The sequence below is a fragment of the Eschscholzia californica genome, unplaced genomic scaffold (assembly GCF_041429995.1).
Source record: "Eschscholzia californica isolate CP2 unplaced genomic scaffold, dmEscCali1.0.p SCAF_6, whole genome shotgun sequence".
Lineage (NCBI taxonomy): Eukaryota > Viridiplantae > Streptophyta > Magnoliopsida > Ranunculales > Papaveraceae > Eschscholzia > Eschscholzia californica.
In genome coordinates, this window is record NW_028238483.1 from 4345474 (window position 1) to 4367004 (window position 21531).

At 35.0% G+C, this 21531-nt stretch overlaps 1 protein-coding gene and 1 pseudogene across 1 annotated transcript; one reads left to right on the forward strand and one right to left on the reverse strand.

Moving 5' to 3' along the window:
* Positions 1–217: 217 nt before the first annotated feature.
* LOC147530909 (purine permease 3-like) lies at positions 218–4694 on the forward strand. The gene is made up of 2 exons (XM_086649273.1): positions 218–1383; positions 4115–4694. Exons 1-2 carry the CDS (start codon positions 562–564, stop codon positions 4463–4465), a joined length of 1173 nt encoding a protein of 390 aa, XP_086505399.1. The 5' UTR covers positions 218–561; the 3' UTR covers positions 4466–4694.
* A 14549-nt stretch (positions 4695–19243) lies between these two features.
* Positions 19244–19774, reverse strand: LOC147530910 (agamous-like MADS-box protein AGL62 pseudogene; annotated as a pseudogene).
* Positions 19775–21531: the final 1757 nt, after the last annotated feature.

The following is a 21531-nucleotide window of genomic DNA, read 5'->3' on the forward strand; positions in this document are numbered from 1 at the left end:
CAATCTTATTTGACTAGTTTTAAGAAAAATCTTTATTCCCCGGAGAATTTTTTTTATTCCCCAAAGCCGCGGCCTTATATATACAACAAATTCTAGTTTTGTGGTTTTAATAGATTTTAATTTAAAATAATAAATTAAACCACTAGCAAAAAACTTTGTCACTTGATATAGACTCTTGTTGTATATAAGTATTGTAATTTTGTTTGAAGCATAGTTGTTTCCTTGGTTAACCAACTAGGAGAGTCATAGTCAACCCTAACCCTATTGTTACATTTAGCCACAATTTAGTGAAGGTCGGGTTAGAAGAGTTACAGCTATGAGTCCAGCCTCTGTTTAGCATTTGATATCCTTTTTCTTATTCTTCTATGTGTAGAATGTCAACACACAGACCAGAGAAATTTTAGACTAAATTGTTTATTTGAGTGAGAGAGACAGACAGAAAATGATATGCAAGGTAGAACCACTATAAATAACACCATGTTATTGACATTTAAGATCCAACTCTTCTATAACTCTTTGTATCTATTATCATAAAATATAGTAGTACTTTAGAGATTCAATATGCCTTCTTCCATGGATATAGAGGTTTCCAATATTGAAGGAAAAGAAACAAGAAACAACCATAGAGGAGATCATCATGAACTAGAAGTTCATGAACCAGATGAAAAAGAAATTTCCATTCCACTAAAACGTGTAATCAAATGGAAACTCCTCATTCTATGCTGTATTTCGTCGGCTATCGGCATAATCGGTGGGCCGATGTTACAGAGACTATATTACACTCATGGTGGTAACCGAAAATGGATGTCAACTTGGCTTCAATCTATTGGGTTTCCACTTGTAGTTGCTCCTCTATCTTATGTTTACATTAAGAAAACTTGTGGAGCAAATTCAGATACTTCATGGGTTTTCGTCATGGAACCTAAACTTTTTATTTCAAGTGCTCTTATTGGTATCATATTCGGGTTCGATAATTACATGTACACAGCAGGTCTATCTTATCTACCCGTTTCAACATCGTCGTTGCTATTCTCAACTCAGCTCGCTTTTACAGCGTTGTTTGCTTTTATAATAGTGAGACAGAAGTTTACATTTTATTCATTCAACTCTGTGATTTTGATGACACTAGGAGCTGTGGTTTTGTCTTTGAATACTAGTAGTGATAGACCACCTGGTGTTACTAAAGGGAAATACTTCTTTGGGTTCTTTTTAACTTTGGGTGGAGCTGCTGTATTAGGGTTTGCTATGCCTTTGGTTGAATTTGCTTATAGTAAGAGCATCAGGCCTATTACTTATACTGTGGTGTTGCAGTTTCAATTTGTTTTAAGTATGTTTGCTACTATTGTTGCCACTATTGGAATGATCATCAACAAGGATTTCGAGGTATTTTACGTACAACTCTTCTTTCTTTCTATAGAGTTAATTTGTCGAATCGATCACTTTTAAGATTTATTTGTCTATAGAGTTAATTTGTCGAATTCCAGGATCAAGTAAGGTTGTGTTTTTCCTTCAATCAACTATTCATTTAATCGGTAGACTCGGACTGATTTCAAGTTAATTTGAATTAGACATAAAATAAATATGAACTAAGATAAAAATAAACAAGAAAACACAAAATAATCTGAAATGAGATTCTTTTTAATTTCATACAAAAAATAAGCATTTGACCCATAAACTAAGATATGTCTGAATTAGATTTAGAAGACAAACACTACTTAAGTTTTTTTTTTTGTCTTTTGTTAATGAGGATGTCAGTACACAGTAGTCCTTTACCTATAGGTGACCCATGACCTACTAGAATGTAAGAGGGGAAAGTCAACTCTTCCTACAACTAATCTCTATCAAAATAGTGTTTCCTACTAATTTCAAGTTTTAAACTATGCTTACATCATTTCACTGGTATACTCAAAGACTCAAATTCTAAAATTTAGAGTGCACATAAGATTTTTAAAATTTTTGTTATTACAATACAACCTTCTTGAGTTTTTTGAGTACAAATTCATGACGTTCGTTTTACGATTCGCATTTCTTATTAAATTTAAAAATGACATATGAATCAAATAGAGTTATTTTAGATATCATTATTAGAAATAAAATAAATTTAGAGTGTCTCTATTTGAAAACTAGAAAAAAAAAAAAAAAGATAATCTTAATTGACTAGACAACTAGGATTTGTAGAAGTTTTATTGAGCATGTCGTTTGCCATGCTCCTAAATTGAGGCAGAAGTATCTCAAACTCTTATTTAGATAGGAGTAATTAACTGTAAGTCCAAACTCTTCCATCTTGTTGTTCCTTGTTTCATTTCTACCTACTAACTCTAAACTCTTCTATCCTTCTCTCTCTAACCAAAAGTCAACCGTTCAACAATCAAAAGTCAACTAAAATCAAAAGTGACATGAGCTACCCGGTTTATTAATTCATGTATTTTCATTTCATTTTATCTGTCAATCCTTAGTTACATTTAATATACATCTCAATTATTGAAACAATAATGTATTTTATAAGTTAGGTAAAAGGTGTGACGAAATAATCATTTAAAACTCAAATCCAAGTTTATATAAGAGTAATATATATATATATATATATATATATATATATATATATATATATATATATATATATATATATATATATATTCGAGAGGAAAATTATGAGGCCCAAAATTCGAGTCAAAATATCAAATGAAGTTCAACCCAGAACAATAATGCAAAAAAAACTCAAAATTTGAAATTACAAAACATTTATGAAAATTTCTAAACAAAACACAGTTTGCTCTCAACAATTTTGTATTTGCTCTCAACAATTTTGTAAATGTATGAACAAATTTGTTTTTGTTCACACATAATTAAGAACATAATTATATATGTTGTCACAGTTTCATAAGTGTTGTAACAGTTTCAAAAGTGTTGTAACAGTTTCAAAAATTGGGTTTTTTTTACATTATTATTCCTGAGTGGTTTTTTTTCGTATTTGGACCCAAATCTTGGGCTTTTCTTACATAGTTATATATTCTATTCACATATTGTAACGGTGTAACGTCCTTATATGATTAGAAATTGAGGTTGATAATAAATATGAAAATAAGATTGATTACATTTAATTAAGATAGTTTTATAGAAGTCATAAACTTATGGGTCAATGGGTGATAGCTCTAAATAAAAATGAATATAATGGGTAGAAGGTCTAAACTAAGTAAAAAATAGGTAATAAATTTATTCTATTGAAATCTCTGATTTTTCCTATTCAAATACACAAATGCATCACTAATTTACAATTATTTAATGAAAGTGTAGATATTTGTACAAACAAGTCTGTTTTTTATGTAATAGAAACTAATTTCCATGAAGAATGAAATATGGTTTCAATGATTTCAAGAAAAAAAAAAATTAAGCTCCATGAAATTAAACACTAAAAAACATAGGATTATTTATATTTTGTTAATGCAGTAAGATAACTGTATCATGCAAAAATAGTATGTTTTGGATGACTCCAAAAAGATGGTACCACGCAAAAACTAATTTGCTTCGTAAATCTTAAAATTTATACAATTTTGGATTTTTTTTTTATAGATTTTGTGTTAATATTGGACTTATAGTGTTATTCTAATGATATATCTTCCAAGAACATATTCTATCAAGAAAGGTTTGAGAAAATCTAACAATGGGAACTTGGAGGCACAAAATATCACACTTGGATGTTGTTTGTCTTTTTCTTATAATATGAAATCTTAACTTTTCTTAGTTTGATTTCTCTAAATTGAAGTTGAGTTTAATCTTATTTATCTTATGGTAATATCCTAGTTTCATTTCGTAATTGAAACTTCTCTTATTTCTAGTTTAAATAGACCAAAGTTCGTTTAACAAAAAAGAAGGACCAAAATTAGATCATCATATGGAGTTTGTGGACAAAATAAAACAAGCGAACTTTTATTTATTATAAAATGATGGTTTTAAGAGTTGGAGCTTCTTTCCATCATTATTCATCAATTTTTGCATTTGATGTTAATGTGATAATTTTTTTTTTCAAAAAAGATGATCAAATTCTTTTTAAGTTCTACATGATTAATAAGATGCTAAAACCTAGCTAATACGTTCCTGTTACTTGTTTTTACAGATTATTCCAAGGGAAGGAAGAAATTTTGACTTAGGGCAAGGGAAGTATTATTTGATAATAGTAGCACTTGTCATTGTGTGGCAGCTCTTTGCTATGGGGTATTTGGGAATCATATATTGTACTTCATCTCTTTTCTCTGGAATTTTCACCACTTGCCTACTTCCTTTCACTCAGATAGCAGCTACTATTGCCTTCAAAGAGAAATTTACAGGCCAAAAGGGGATGTCACTTGCATTATGTCTTTGGGGTTTCATCTCTTATTTCATTGGAGAGTACAAGAAAACTAAGAAACCATCTCCAATTGCTGCAGAAGATCAAAAGAATCTAGATGAGTTGAATGCTAGCAACTAAAGAAACTTTACGCCTTACTGGTGTATTGAGTTTGTCAAAAACAACTTGGTATTTTTAACAATTTGACGGCGAGAAATGGCTAAGGGCTTGAAAATACTGTCTTTTTTTTTTCTCTTATGTAAGCAGGGTTTGTTTGTAATGGGTTCTCTTTGTTTATTCACGTGCTACTATAATTTGTACTCTCTGTAACAAATACAATAAAATATAGTTAAGCATATTTTCATAGTGATTTCATGTGTGTACTTTGTATAGAGTGGTGTGATTATGAATCGAGAAGTCGCCCACAAAATTTTAAACGAAACCCTATATACGACAATGTCAAAACTAAAATTTCAGTGGAAGTCTATTGAGTTGCACTGATGTTACAAAGATAGAGAAACGGAGAGGGAGAGAGAGGAGATGTGTGCCAGAAATATTTGGAAATAATCGTTACTCGGATACTAGTTAACTTCAAGAAACTCGTCACACATGCTATTATATATGCTCGCGCACAAGCGCATGTAACTATGTGGGTGTGCATGTGGTGTGGATGTACGCAAGTAGGAGTCTATACATACTTATATACCAAGGAAGTTTCTTTAATTTTGAGTTTTTAACAATATGCGACTTCAACTTCCCGACACACTCAACTTATTCATCTCCCAAAGCAAGTTAAATATTTCTGACATCAATATATTTGTGAAGTTTAGAGTTAACAGAGAGAAAGAAGGTAACCGAGAGATAGAGAGTTAACCGTGAGGGTGAGAGAGAGAGAGAGATAAAGTTGTAAAATATTCTCAGTATTTGATTAGTATTGATATTAAAAATAATACAAGCATATATAGTTTTTAATTGGATAAGCAACAAGAAAGATTACATAAAATCATATTTAAGCGGTTAATTACGAAGCCTTGATCCTTAATATTCCCCCTCAAGTTCGAGTAGATGGAGAAGTGATGCCCAACTTGCCAATGAACTTCTGAAATGTGTCTGCACCTAAGGGCTTTGTGAACATGTCAGCAAGTTGCTATGTAGTTGGCGTGAAGCAGGGAGCAATAAGTTTAGACTTATTTTTTCACGAACAAGGTAGCAATCATTTCCATGTGTTTCATGCGTTCGTTAAAAACCGGGTTGTCAGCAATATGTAGAGCGACATGATTGTTGCAGTAGACACACATGGGGACCGAGTGGTCAATTCTGAGGTTGTAGAGAAGACGCATGAGCCACTAAAGTTCGCAGTTAAGTGAAGCTAAGGCCCTATATTCAGCCTCAGCTAAAGATCTAACGGTTGTAGATTATTTCTTGGACTTCCATAAAAGAAGACTAGATCCTAACATGGTTATGTAACCAAACATGGATCGTCTTGATGAGGGGCATCCAGCCCAGTCAGAGTCACTATAGCCGGAGATATGAAGGGCACTAGAAGACGATAAGAAAATTCCTTTTCCAATAGAGCTCTTGAGATATCATAGTACCCGGTGGGCGGCATCGAGATGCTTGGACCAGGGAGATTGCATAAATTGACTTAAGTTGTTGATGGCATAAGTGATAGTGAGACGAGTAACTGTGAGATAAATCAAACGATCAATTAGCGAAAAACTGACAGGTCGGGAAGAAGACTCCCATATCAGAACTTAGGCGAGATTTATGTTCCATCGAAAAGAAGAAGGACGAGAAGCTGTGAGGTCAGAATCCTTAAGGATATCTAAAGTGTAACGACACTGGCATAAAAAAATGCCATCAGAAGGACGAGAAACCTAAATCTCGAGGAAATATTGGAGACGATAGAGATATTTGAGAGAAAAAGTACGATCAAGGAAAATCTTTTAATTTAAAAATGGGAACATCATCCGTGCCAGTGATGATATATCATTGACATACTCAAGGACATAAAGGGAAAGAGAACCCTTTGTGTATGAGAAAAATGAATAATCAGCAAAGGATGGAATGAACCTATGATTTAGTAAAACATACAAGAATTTTGAGAACTACTGGCGGGGTGTCTGTTTGAGACCATAGAGGGATTTCTGAAGTTTACATACGCGGCTCTCCTTATAAGACAAAATGCAGGTGGTGGTTTAAGTACTTTCTCATTAAAGTCTCCTTGAAGAAAAGCAATATTCACATCTAGTTGGTGGAGAGACCACCCTTTAATGGCGACAATAGAAATGAGCATTCGAACGGTAACTACTTTGACAACGGGAGCAAATGCGTCAGTGTAATCTAAGCCCTCAATTTGTATATAGCCTTTAGACCAAGCGAGCCTTATAACGTTCGCTAGAATCATCAGAGTGATGCTTAATTTTATAAACCCATTTACAACCAATGGGGGATTTTCTAAGTGGAAGGTCGACGAGACACCGAGTGCGATTTGATTCCAAGGCGGCAATTTCTTTGGTCATGGCATCCCTCTAGTGAGGAGAGGTGATTGCCTCAGTAAAAGAGTTGGGTTCGACGTTGGAGATGATCGAAGTTAGAAAAACCTGATGAGAGTGAGAAAAGGAGTCGAAAGAGATGTAATGGTGAGAGATAAGATACGTTGGTATCAGATGAAGATGTAGATTGTGGTAATACCGTACATACGTAATCATCGAGACAAGCCGGTGGTCGATGCGAACGCTGGGACCGACGACCGGAAGGGACAAGGTCAGAACAGGGCAGAGTGGCGAATAGGAAGTGATGTCAGTGATTGAATTGTCCACCAACAGATTGGGTGCCGATAAGGAAGGATCGGTGTTTGTAATGGAGGTGCGTCGAGAGATCTCCAGTGGAGAAGCACTGGGGCGTCTACAGACATCCTAGATGAAGAGGTGTCTATAGGAATGGGCTAAAACTCGGCTGTAGCAGGAGCTGGACTATGCTAAAGGTACTGAGGCATAATGAAAGTGCCATTGTCATTGATCGAAACGAAGGACCGGTCAGAGATTGGACGAGGGTTATGGGAAGATGATCTTCATGGAAAATAACGTCCCTAGAGACAAATATTTTCTTCGTAGCAAGACAAAAAATCTTGTAACCCTTTTGGCCATGTGGGTAACTGATGAAAACACGCGGGAACGATCGTGGGTCAAGTTTGGTTTTGGAGTGAGGGTTTCGGGCATAGCATGCATCCGAACACTCGGAGATGTGAAAGGGAAGGAGGTGAACCAAGTAACCTTTCATGGGGTGATTTCCATTCTATAAAGGTGCAGGCAATGTGTTGATGATATCGACGGCGATGAAGACACATTTACCCCAAAACGAAAGAGAAAGATTTGCTTGAAGGCGAAGATATCGAGCGACCTCTAAAATGTGACGGTGCTTTGATTCAACCACCCCATTTTGTTGACAGGTGTATGTACAAGACCGTTGATGTATGATACCATTATCCTTTAACCAATTTTGAAGGTCATGATTTATAAATATAATGTCGTTGTCGGAAGGAAAGGCTTGTAATTGCGGAAAAATAATGTCCCCCTTTACGGAATGGAGAATAGATAATTTTGTGTTAAATTGTGTCTTAACATAATTGTAAAACTGGAAAAACAGTTTTTAGTGACCGATTTGGATTCAAGAAATATGGAATGTGAAGAACCCCATGCAAATAAAAGGATTTCAAAAAAAAATATAGAACCAATGTGCAAAACGAGAACTCGCGTATCATCAGGTAAACGAGCATAGTAATTGGGATGTGAAAAATGAGAAAGAGAAGAACAAATATTCTTCGATGAACCGGAGTCAATGACCCAAGGGATGTGAGAAGAAAACGTATCGGTTAAGTTCACCTAGGGATCAACTATAGTGGGCAGTGGAGAACCGAAAGAGGTGCCTCCAGACATGTTTGTATTCGCTGGGCATTGTTAGGCCATATTGTTGCAGATCTGGGCATATTGTTCTGGTGTCAATGAAGAGGCTAAAGGCACCGAGTAGGAATAGTCTGGACAAAGGCAGCGATTGGAGCATTTTGGCGACGGGCCGAGTAACCGTGAAGCTTGAAACGGGTGGACTCAAGATGTCCATGGGTGAGGCAGTGATTACAAAACGGCCTAGGTCATTTAGGTCGTGGTTTCTCAGATCGATCATATTTCTCAAGCTGAGAGTGATTATAGTCGAAACGAGTGACGGCTAAGGCAACAACTTAAGGACCAATCGAGGAGTCAAACATCAAGTTTTCTTGAATTTCTTCTTGTTTAACCAAACTATGATTGCGCATGATAGACGAAAATGAGTCCATGAGTAATATTTGGCTACGAATAGCCAAAAATTGATCATAGAGACCTTGGAGGAATTCCATCGCACGATCTTGGTTACATCGATCAAAAACAGACTTACCGTGACCACAAATATACGGTTCGATATAAGGTAGAGACTGAAGTTCATCTTGGATGGGTTATAAACGAGTAAAATAAGTAGAAACATTGAAACCCGCTTGCTCAAAAAAATGAGATAGCTCGATTCAATTAGAAAACATTCGAAGCATTGATTTAATAAAAATGCTCATGGAGATTGTGCCAAATAACGACAACTCTTTCATCATGTAATTGGGATTGAAGGATGTCAGGATCAACCAAGTTAAGTATCCAACTTGGTAACGATCCCCCAAGTGCAGTTCAATTGGATCAGTTAGTCGAGGGACAAAACCGTCAACGAAAGCGAACTTATCCTTAGCTCGAAGAGCCATTTTCATGGCAAGAGACCATGGTGGATAGTTATGACCCGATAAAAGAGATGTGGTCAAAATCGTGGTCGGTGAATCGGCATGGTGAACATCAAATAATGGAGATGAGTGAGAATCGAGAGAGGCATTAGTGCCCGAAAGATCAGTCAAAAAAGTCATAACGTAAAAAAAAAATCAAAGTTGCTCTAATACCAAGTGAAGTTTAGAGTTAGCAAAGAGGGAAAAGGTAACCAAGAGATGGAGAGAATAAAATATTCTCTGTATTTGATTAGTATTTATATACAATAATACAAGTATATATAGGTTTGTATGGGATAAGTAACAAGAAAGATTACATAAAATCATACCTAAGTGGTTAATTGACCAAGTCAATTAACCCATGCAACCGATTTGTGGATCAGTCGTGGGTGTGATGATGTGGGTGGTGCCTTGATCTGTAATAATCTCACTCGCAGTTAGTCGGATTTTAGAAAATCGTGGCACTAAACTCAAGAGTTCGACCAAAGGAACACAATGATGTATAAAATTAAGCAACCAAATGAGTAGAGTTTACTCATTACCCCAAAAAACATTGCAGCTAATATCCATTCAAACTTTATTTATTAAAGAAAAGGTCCTTGTGTGGTGAGGGTCGATGAGAGCGCCCGACTTACACCCCCAACATATGTTTTTGCTTGGATACTCACTGGACTTATATACATGTATACATTTTTCTTCATCTAAGTTATTTGTTATTTTGAGTTTCTGCTGGTAAAGTTCTAACGGGATAGCTTATGTGCATCCAACATTTTTATCAATTTAAGTTTCTACAATTGTCCTTCTGTTCAGATTTTTTTTGGATAATGCTAGTAGAAATTTAACAAACCCAATTGCTTAAGATCCTAGTACATCCAAAGGCAAGTGTTATAGTGCCCCTAACCAAATAGTGGGGTGTATATAGCAAATAGCCATGTATGACCACTTTTCTAAACCCTACTTTCACTTTTTTTTCTTTCTATTTCTGGTGCAATTGTGAGTTCTAGAGAAAGACAGTGTGTGGAGGAAATTCTAGAGAGGGAAAGCGAGGAACAAGAAGAAAGAGGGATTGAAAGTGTCGAGTTTCTTCGTTGGTTCTTTGTGTGGGAGTTTCTCAGCATTGTTTGCTTTGGATTAAGTTAAGTTTCTTCTTCCCTGTGACTTTAATAGCTTATTTCATAGAAAAATCAAGGAATTAGATGGTATTCATGAACCCAAAACTTCACACAAACCAAATTAGAGTTAGGGTGTTATAAGATAGATATATGTTGATAGGTCATGTTTGATCAAATACTATACAGAATCAGGAAGTATGATAATTTTGGATCATAATTAGAGACTAATTAATGGTAGAAAATAGTCTTAATGGTTAAACCCAAACTTTGATGATAGTCGTTATATATGACACTCATTTGGACTCATATTGACATGATATTTAGTGAATTCAACAACTATACACATTAGTAAACTACTTAGTTTGCTTGTCTAATGTGTATGACTTTCATAACTAAACTTTAATTCTCACTAGTTGACATGAATCATATATGAACAGGCTTGATTAGATGAGTAAAATTCAGTAATAATGTAAAGAAAATCCGATGATATCTTAGTCATATAATGCATGATTAATAATCAATTTTCCAATTAAAGTAACGATTCTATCAATCTATTATATGTTATTGTTGGATATGAATGTTATTTTGGTATGGTACGATGAGTGATTTGTATGTGTGATGTGGTGAATTAGTGGGAAGTTGATGAGTTTGGTAGTTGGTTCGACCCTCTCTACCGAGTATTTATGCGATGACCAACGGATTCGCATAGGAAGGCGTACTGAGGTATGGCCTAAGTATGGAGTGTATGCGGTCGCGCTAACACTAGGGTAACCTTGTGGACCGCACTCTCATACAACTTGGCTCACTGGAGGGTTCAGAAGATGGATCTGATTTCGTTGGATGGACACCAACTTACCATATAACTCGTGTTGCTTGTGGAATGTTACTTGCCCATATCTCTCTTGTCACAAAACTTACTCATATGTATATACTGACACCTTTATATGTTATGAAGAAATCTAGTCGAATTGATAGATCTTGAAACCGTCCATTAGGGTCCTAAGGATTTAGAAATCTACTTGTTGGGTTCTGACCCAGACAATTATTTTTCCAGGTCAAGGAAATCTGGAAGTGCCACTTGTTTGAGTCGCAGTTAGCCCTTCGACGAATTTCACAGCAGTTCTTTATTTCAGTAGGTAGTTATTTGGAGTTTCATCTCCTAGACAGTTATTTCTTTCATTGGTTCTTGCCCGACCTACGTGTCGATAACTTAGAGACTTCATTTCTGTTTTGAGAACATAATAAAGTTTCTTTTACGTGATTTTTGTTGCTTATGAGCTTCATGTTCCAATGTTATTTGTCTCTTTTGATGAGTATATAGATTGTGTTTGTTGTTATATGGAGAAATGCTTTTAAGTTTAGGTTTTCAAAGCGGTCGACGTAGAAATCTAGACTTAGGGCGTTACATTCTTTCTGAGGTTTCCACAAATAGAAACTCCAATAGTGTGGTGTCTCGTTGGAGGATCTCCAATACAACACTCAAAAAAATTCTAAAAATTTTAAATGTCAAAATGTGAAAAGTGGATTTGCAAATTGTCTCTTTCGTAGTTAGTCATTTATTAATACTCTGTTTGAAAAGCATTTTTAATTGGACACTGAAGAAAATTTTAAAAGTTTATATTTTGATTATAAAAATTGATTGCTCCGTTGGCACTTAGAAATCTTAATGAGACCCTCTAAAATTTAGAGTGTGTTTCTTGAAGATCTCTATAATAAATACTACTACATTATTTTAGATATTTAAGTTGAGTTTTAATTTGGAGATGATTTGTAAAAAAAAATTCTAAAATATTTTAAGTGGGACTTGAAAATAATTTTAGAATTTGAGGGTCAGATTGGAGATGCTCTTTGACATATCTTGGAGACTAGAGAGTCATCGTTGGGAGCTAGGAGTGGCCACCCACCTTACAACCCTTTGTCACTCTTCTAGGGAGAAATTAGGGTGAAGGAAACCGCACATGTATATATCATAACATCCGACCAGCACCACAATTTCTCTCATTCCTTTCTTCTTCCTCCTTCTCCTCCCCCATCTCACGCACTCCCTCCTCCACCATCTATCTCTCTCATACAACGTCTCTCTAACTGTTTCGACGAAGGAGATGGTGCCTTTGCCGGAACGCCGATCTGGTTTAAGGGACTTCCCCAAACTATATCAACTACAAGTTTTGGGGAAATCCTCCCAAACCAGTTTGGTTATTGGTTTGGGGACTTTCCCCCGAAACTAGTAATCATTGCGAACTAGTTTTGGGAGATCCCCCAAACTAGTTAGGTTTTTGGTTTGGAGGGGATTTCCCGAACTAGTGGTCGCATTCCGACAAAGGAGGCCCTCTCATTCAGCGCAAATAGAGAGAGCGTTGGAGAGGATAGAGAGTTAGAGAACGAGAAAGAGTGGAAGGATGAGATAAATGATCGCGCCATCGTGGTGGTCAGAGGTGGTGCTTCGCGTAATTAAAATAGTGGAAACCTTCCTCCAGCACCATCTCTACCTCCGCCCATCGGCGCCACCTCTGCCTCTGGCATTCATCATTACCTCCACCTCAGCTTTCTCTCTCCCCTCATCCTCTTTAATTATTTATCTTTATATAGTATAAAAATTTGATATGCTTTGCAGTTAAACCCCAAAAAACTAATGATTTGGTTTCAACCAAACCAAGTTTAGTATCAAAGTAAATCGTTTTTTAAGATGAAGGCCCCTCCCTTTGTCGAAACAGAAATAGTAGTATGAGATGGAGGGAGGTGAGAGAGTAGGAGAGAGCGGGGAGAGAGAATAGGAGAGGGGGAGATGAGAGAGTAAAAGGCGAAGAAGGGGAAGGGACGGAGGTGGTTCTGGTGGCGGAAGTAGTAGTGGTTGTCAGAGCTTAAGGGAGGGAGAAGAAAAAAAAAAGTGGTGGGGACGGAGGTGGTGGTGGCGGAGCCAAAATATAAAGTTACCCCGGACTAGCCTGAAAGTACTTAGAGAGCAAATATTTCATTCTAACGTATATGCACTTAGAAGTATTTGAAAAGCAATTTTTTGCCGAATATGTAAAATTTCATTAATAGTTCAAACATAAAGAAGAACTAACTTTAAAAATTTATAATGTATGTGATCATTGGTAATTTGGGGACAAAGAAATAACTAAAACGTAACTTGGATGACACATATACAACGGGGTAAAGCTTGACTTTAGCACAAAAAAATGATCAGAAAAGAATTAGGTTCAGAAGTAGGGGACACGAATTGGGACTGTGAAGGAAAATACATATAGGGAAATGCTAAATGTACAAAGAATCTTTGACAAGATTCTTGACAAACTGCTAAGTGAACGGTCCCGATCAAAGTCAAACTTTGAAAAACTTTGATCAACTTTTGTCTTTTAGTGAAAATGAGTCATTAAGTCAAGAATTTTGTCATGGACTTTGTACATGTAGCACTCCCGATAAATAAGGGCCAATAGAGAATTATTTAACAAAAAGAAATTAAAATTGAAAATGAGGGACTAGAGATTTGAACTCATGACCTGTAAAGTGTTAAAGCATGCACACAACCACCTGGTTATCTCCCTTATCATGTTCTCCCTTATCATGTTGAATCTTTTCCTTTATCTCATAAATATGACCGTCACTACAGCCAAGGGTCGCCTTCCCTGGCTCCCTCCTTGCCCCTAACCCAACTCGACCTCAAATGCGATCAATGAAGTCTTATTCTCATTTTTCACCCCCAAGAATCTGTGTTCCCCGCAGCGAAAGTTGCATTCCTAGCATCCTATTTTCACACCGAAAATCTGTATTCCCCGGAGTGAAAATTGTATTCCTAACATTTCCCTTCCCTTTGTATCATTGACAAAATCACCCAACTCAAATGGGTATGTATAACTTTTTAACCTTTTAAATATTATTGGCCAATTTTCAATTTTAGGTTATATTTTAGCATATTACTTCAAATTTATTTCCTCCCTATAATTTTGGTTTAGCATGAAGATTTTATCAATTTGCATTTTTTTTGTACACCCTTATGCTTTCCTTTCATATTAGATCCATTGTCATATCTATGTGTAAGGATATAGATAGAAGGGATTGTCTAAGAATAAGAGGTGGGTGCTGTTAGCTAAAAGAGATTAGTGTCATTTATCATAGGCCCTGCTGTTAATATTACTTGAGTGGCTAAGTCTTTAACATCATAGCCCCATGGAAAGAAGTCTACTGAGCAATTGTTATCTCTAGTGAATTTTGACACAGATAGTAAGTTCTTTCTCAAATCAGGTAGAAGAAGAAGGTTTTTCAGATAAAAATCATGAGAATTAGATTGAATTTGAGCATCTCCTGAACTAGTTACAGGTATTGAATTACCACTTCCTACTAGAACAGATTGAGAACCAATATAGGGCTTAGGAGCAGTGATTACCTTAGCATTATTTGTCATATGACTGGAGGCTCCAGTATCTGCGAGCCAAGAACCTCTATCTATATCCTTACACTATATCCTCTAACATATTAATTGTTTCGATAAAGATGAACCGATTCATTCTTAAGAACTTCAAAAAGACCATACACCGATGTATCCTCCACTTTTAAGAACCCAAGAAAATATTCTTCAACTTTTACTGGAGTTGTTGCAACATTCACACATCTTATGACTAGTGACATTTGTTCGTCGTGACTTACACGTGGAGTTCAATCAAGTATAACTGAGAAGTACCTAGCATTTTGAATATTGTTTCTAATCATAATTTTAGTCTCTAAAGATAATATTAATATCAATTCATTTTGAATTTTGTGACTAAGATAATGATAATGAATTTTACCATGTTGGATACGATGAAGGTGCAATTTTAAGACCTCATCAAATTCAACAACTCATTTAATTATACGCAAAAAAAATTCCATAATTCTCTTGACCGGTTTTCTCATTACTTCCTCGAAAGGCTAAACCTATCCTAGCAAGAGTCTTTACACGACCAATTATCCTCTTCAAAACCACTTTCCATTGTTCCTTTGAAGTCTTTCTTTAACATTTCTCCAATCATAAAAATTAATTTACCACCATTTCCACGAGTATTGAACAACTTGCAACAAAAACAAGAGACTTTGTTTTTACACATTGGATACACAAGTCACACCCGATTATATTTATCACCATTAATAGCAGTATAATTAAAATAAGTAGGAAAGAAACGTCTATCCTGTACATCCTAAGGAAACTCAAAATCAGTATTTCTTATCGGACGTTTTTTAACCAAGAAGTCTATCAATTTTTTATCTATGATTTCCCAATTACTAGGATAAAAAACATTTAAAGGACCATTTTCTTCATAAGCGAGGTCTTCATCATTTGTGTTATCATGCATAGCTTGGTTGAGATTATCATTTGTATCATCCTCATTCACGTTGTTATCATCCGTAACATCGTCTTCCATATTTTCGTTGTTCTTGTCTTTATCCCATTTAAAAACTTTCCAGGTGCACCGGCTTGGGTCTTCACCAATTCTTCTTCTCTTCTTTTGTGTTTTTCTTTTTTTGGACTCAGATTCATGTTTTTTAATTCAGTTGGAAGCATAATTAAGTCCCCAAATCTAACAATGATGAAAATAATATACTAAATTTAACAATATCCAATATAATGAATGAAGAGGAAATGAAAATATGGAGAGTAACTTACATACATTGACACCCGTTAGATTGATAATAGTGTTTGTATTTTTATCTGGTTTAATTTTACACTTCATGCTATATACTCATCCTCGAGTCACATTGACATTAATACGATGGAGTGATTAATTAGACTAGAATGTATGCCTTCAACATTGAGTCAACCATAATTACTAATTCTCAAGTCTTTATGTGGCTATCGCAAATAATGCTTTCCATTTAGATCAAAGGTATAAATGGTGAAATTAGTTGCCTTTCGTAAAAACAAAGGTGATCTATCTGGCACCATACTTTTTATCTTTTACCAAAGAAGTAGATGGTAATTAATTTAAAGTTCAATAACTCGAGTATAATAGACTCTTTATGTGAAACCCAAATGAGTTGAAATGTTCTCTTTGTTTTTCAGGTCCAACTATCGTAACAAGAACTATCACTGGTCTTCAAATTAGACTTTCGTTGACGCAACAAACATCAAACTGGTAAGGCCTACTACTAATTTCTTTCTTAGTTATTTTATAAAGAAGAGAAGCAGAAAAGCAAAATTTGAACGTTAAAAAAAAAAATCTCAATTAAGAGGGACTGTTTTTATCCAATATTTTATGGGATATTTATTTATAAACAAATAGAATTTTTTTTTCCCTAAATATAAAGCAGCAGTCTCCCTCTTTGATGCACTTCCCGTACCAGGTAATGTTCTTCTTATGTTATCGTCTCTCATATTTCCATCCCTTATTTCACATTTTTTTTGCTGATAAATTTCATTAATTATGCTTATATTCTTTATTAACCTTTAAATCTCTCACGAAAAAGACTTTAACTTAATTGAGTAATCTACTTTTTCTATTCTAATTAACGTTATTCTCACTCTATCGGCAGATGTCAAGCAGAGTTTGGAAAAGAAATTCGAAGAAGTCAATGAAGATTATCAAACAATGCTCCCGTTACAAATAGTGTAATTTTTTTTTTTGTTGCAAATTTTCTAATGGACGTATCCGTTTCTAATTATTCCATAAATGTAAAGAAAGTATTTTGAATTCTGTTATTTGTTTTTGAACATTTACGCTTTGGTTAGGTCTATTTTTGGTAAGCGATCATCATTAATTTTGATAGCGGGAGGTCCAATACTTATAACACGACATCTGCTCAACAACAATGTCTGTGCCGGAGGCACGGGTTATATCTAGTAAAGAATTAATTCAAGAAACTGAAAAGGAATTGTATCTGTTTTAATATGAGATTTTGTTCACGTGATTATAGATTAGGAAGTAATAGATAAATAGAGGTCAACCATGTTAACTAATCCTACTGGATACATTTTTCTACCAATAACACCCCCGAACACAAATTACAACTTTCTTCTTAAAATCTCAGAAGGTGCTGAGTTTGAATCTCATTCTAAGGATTCCTGCGGTTTCGGAGATTCCAGCTACAAGAGAACCAGAAACGGAGAGCTTTCCTTCCTTTTCCGTCCGACTCCTTGGTCATAAGAATGTTGGACTTAAGATTAGGGGATTGGTCTTCTCCGACCCTTATTGTCCAATCTGAGAGTGAAAAGCTAATGCATTTCGCTTATTGAACATGGTTCTATGGTCGTCTGTGAGCCCTGGATGTCGAATACGTACTTGAGGTGATCTCGTAGTTCCTACGGGGTGGAGACGATAGGGTCGTTCTATTGATTTTCCTTCCTTTTGTCGCATTTCTCTAAAAGGGTTGAAGAGAGATGGTGCATCAAGTTGTTCGCAAGGGCCAACTTAATCTTCTTCCTCAGGATCCCACAGGATGGAACACTAAGAGAGCCGCCGACTCCAACTATTGTCCATGTACGAAGCAAATTATTTTGTTGTTCTAAACTCATTGACCCAACACTTTTAGACCCTAAACCCATCCCTAGTAAATTATATTTTGTATGTTTTTTGTAGTGGTTCATCTATAAATGTAAGGGTGAATTTCCTTTTATCTCCTCATTTTTTTACCAACTCCCGTTTTGATCTATATAAATGTCCGACATTTGTTTTCGTCTCCCAGGGCAAAGAGAATTCCAACTCTTTCCAGAAATACTGTTAGGGGTCAAAAAGGAATTAATCAGGAAAATTTTTAAAATAATTAAATCCACCTCATTTCATAACTTCTCTCTTCCACTTCGTCTCTCCCTTTCTCTGATTATCGGAACTCTCTCTAATCATCAGAACTCTCTCTAATCCTCGGTACTCTCTCTTGTCATCGAAATTCTCTCTTTCTCTCTAAAAGCTTGAGATTTTATGTTAGATAGCGATGGTTTGCAAGCCGTGTCTGAAACTTAACCTCGGATGTGAAGATAGTAGAACTTGATTACCTGACTTTCTTGTTTGCCTAACAACATGGAATGTTAACATTAGAATGAAAAGATTTGTTTATTGTTTATTGACTTGTTTACGGAACTAGATTAGTACTTAAAACAGGTGAGTGGGAATGCTATATCTGAATGAAGATAATCCTCATTATGTGGTTTAGGTGCTCAGTATAAACAACCCGACTCAGTTTCTATGAGATTGGAAGATTGATAATAGGAAACATTGAGGTGATATTATTCTAAAAAATGACAGTGAATTCTCTGGTATAAAGGGAAATACGTTTAGATTATTAAGAGGGTGAAATTCTTTCTCTTTGTATGGGAGTTTCATTAACATGTTTTAGAGATCTCATTCGGAAAAAGTTTGTGTGGTTTCTTCCTATGTAATTCGGTAGAAAACAGTATATAAACATAATTTTTCTACGAGTGTGTGAATTAGACTAGTCTAAAACGTTACTTCACTTCTAAGGCGGAATTATTTACAAGAAAAGCAAAAACAAAAAAACACAAAAGGGGCATATTTTGATCAATTTCCATCACATCTCATTAAAAAAATCTATATATCATAATAGGTTATACATCATTGTAATAATATACAAGTAATTGGTATACCCTGCCCTGCCATACTACTATACGAGTGAGTTAGTTCCATGGAGCTAACAAATTAATAATATCACCAAATCTCTCTTGGTATATTGATTTTTTTCTATGATTTACATACCAAGCAATTATTTCACTAAAACCACAACACTCACATTAACTAAATAATTAAATTATTTATTTCGTCCAAGGAAACATTTCGATAGAGGTAATTATCATATGGATATGGATTTTCTTGGAGTTTCCACGGTAGTTTGTTTTCTTACATTATTTGATTCATAATATCAAATAAAAACGTATCAGAATATACAAACAAACCATACAACCACAATACTAGCCAAACTGATTAATTTATTATGGATTATAACTAATTTGATAGAAGCAGTACAACAGAGAATCAGTACGAATGAGAACCAGCTAACCGATACAAATGGAACCCTAATATTCTTAATCTAAGGAATGGAACGCCAAATATTGGCAGCTCCATTGAATAGGAGCTCATTAGATCGCATTATGATCTGATTCTTCAAACTTCCCATGTAGTTCTTCAATGACTCCAATTGCTCTAGACTTATTTGATCAACAGGTAGTTCCCACCAGTACTGGTTCACAGTGGCTTGCCTAGCCTGATCAAACTCCTGGGCCCTTCTTTTTTCTGCTTCCATTTGGGCCAAAGTGTCATTGTACTGGTTGATTAAGTCTCCGACAACAACCCTTCTATTGGCTTCAAGGATTGATGCCACAGGGTTGTTGTCACGATTGTCGTTTCCAGTGAGGAAACGGTCAATGACAGAATTGACCGAAGGATGGCCGAATGAAAATGCTTTCCCAGCGGGTGAGAAGGCTACTATAGCAACCTCCGCACCACATAAAACTGAAAGCTCACTAGCTTTCTTGAAAGCACCCGCACGGCGTTTGGAAAAGGTTACCTGCCTCCTTTCCTCGTTTTGAATCCTCCTTATTTCAATCCTCTGTCTCCCCATGCTGGGCCTTCTTGGCATTGTTGCTATAGAGGAAAGAATAAGGAAAATGAATTTTAATGAACTTGGAAAGTTGAGGTGAAGGAATTTTGATGAACTTGGAAGGTTGAGGTGAAGGTATTTTGATGAACTTAGAAGGTTGAGGCAAAGGTATATATAGACAGGGAAAGGTCCTTATTGATGTACTAATTTTTCTCTCTCAATTAAGTAGTCAAGTAATCATTACTTGGCTCATTAATTGTGATTCTTCTTTTACATACTATATAAATGACTATTAATATTTACCAAAAAGAAACTATAATGATTTAGTTTTACTGAACTTCCATATTTAAACCACTACAAGATAGAGATGATGGGAGGTAAAATAGGAAATATTTAACAAGATTTCTGAGTGCATGCTCTAATTAACAATATTTTGTGAACACATATATTTTTTCAGTTTAAGTTAAAAATCTCATAAATTTGTACAGCTAAGAGAGTTGATTTTTGACTTATTAAAAATAGAAATAATTTATCATTTATAATTTGTCTTTAAAATACATAATAAAGAGACTGTTATTTGTTTTGAAAGTTTATTTGTATCCTAGTGATTCACAAATGCACCTAAAACCATTTGATAGAATTTCCAATCAACAATCTAATTTAATGGTTGATATTTTTTTTTTACATAATTTTCAATGAACTTGGAAGGTTAAGGCGAAGGTATATATATATAGGGGAAGGTCCTTATTGATGTACTCATTTTTCTCTAAGTAGTAAAATAATCATTACTTGGCTCATTAATTGTGATTCTTCTTTTACATACTATATAAAAGACTATTAATATTTATAAAAAATAAACTATAATGATTTAGTTTTACTGAACTTCCATGTTTAAACCACTACAAGACAGAGATGATGGGAGGTAAAATTAGCAAATATTTAACAAGATTTCCTAGTGCATGCTCTAATTAACAATATTTTTAAACACATAAATTTTTTCCTTTTTAAGTTAAAAATCTCAAAAATTTGTACAGCTAAGAGAGTTAATTTTTGACTTATTAAAAATAGAAATAATTTATAACTTATTATTTGTCGTTAAAATACTTAGTAAAGAGACCGTTATTTGTTTTGAAAGTTTATTTCTATCCTAGTGATTCACAAACGCATCTAGAACTATTTGATAGAGTTTCCAGTCAACAGTTGGTAGCCCAAGTGGTTCCAAGTTGACATAAACTCCAGAAATCCCTAGAGGTCCCAGGTTCGATTCTCAGAGAAGGTGGAATCTTTGGTTATTTGAATTGGGATTATTAGGGTATTACTAGTGTAGTTGGGCTTTAGGTCAGGTTATGTTTGAGTGGGCTATTAGCCAGGTCATGTTAGAGAAGGTAAAATGATGCGAAAATCACACTCCTTCTCTAAGCTGTTATCCGACCCAAAAACCGTAACTTTTATTCACTTTGTTTAGAAACATTTTATCTCATCGTCTTTACTAGAAGTGGTTTATCTCCACCTCACAACCGCCATATTTCTTTCTTCTCCAAGATAACCCTTATGTTATTTGGTTGGTTGGTGCAATTAGATCAAATGGTTGATTACGTTGTTTGTATTTAGTGTTTATATTTATATCTGGTTTAATTTTACACTTCATGCTATATACTCATCCTCGAGTCACATTGACATTAATACGATGGAGTGATTAATTAGACAAGAATGTATGCCTTCAACATTGAGTCAACCATAATTACTAATTCTCAAGTCTTTATGTGGCTATCGCAAAT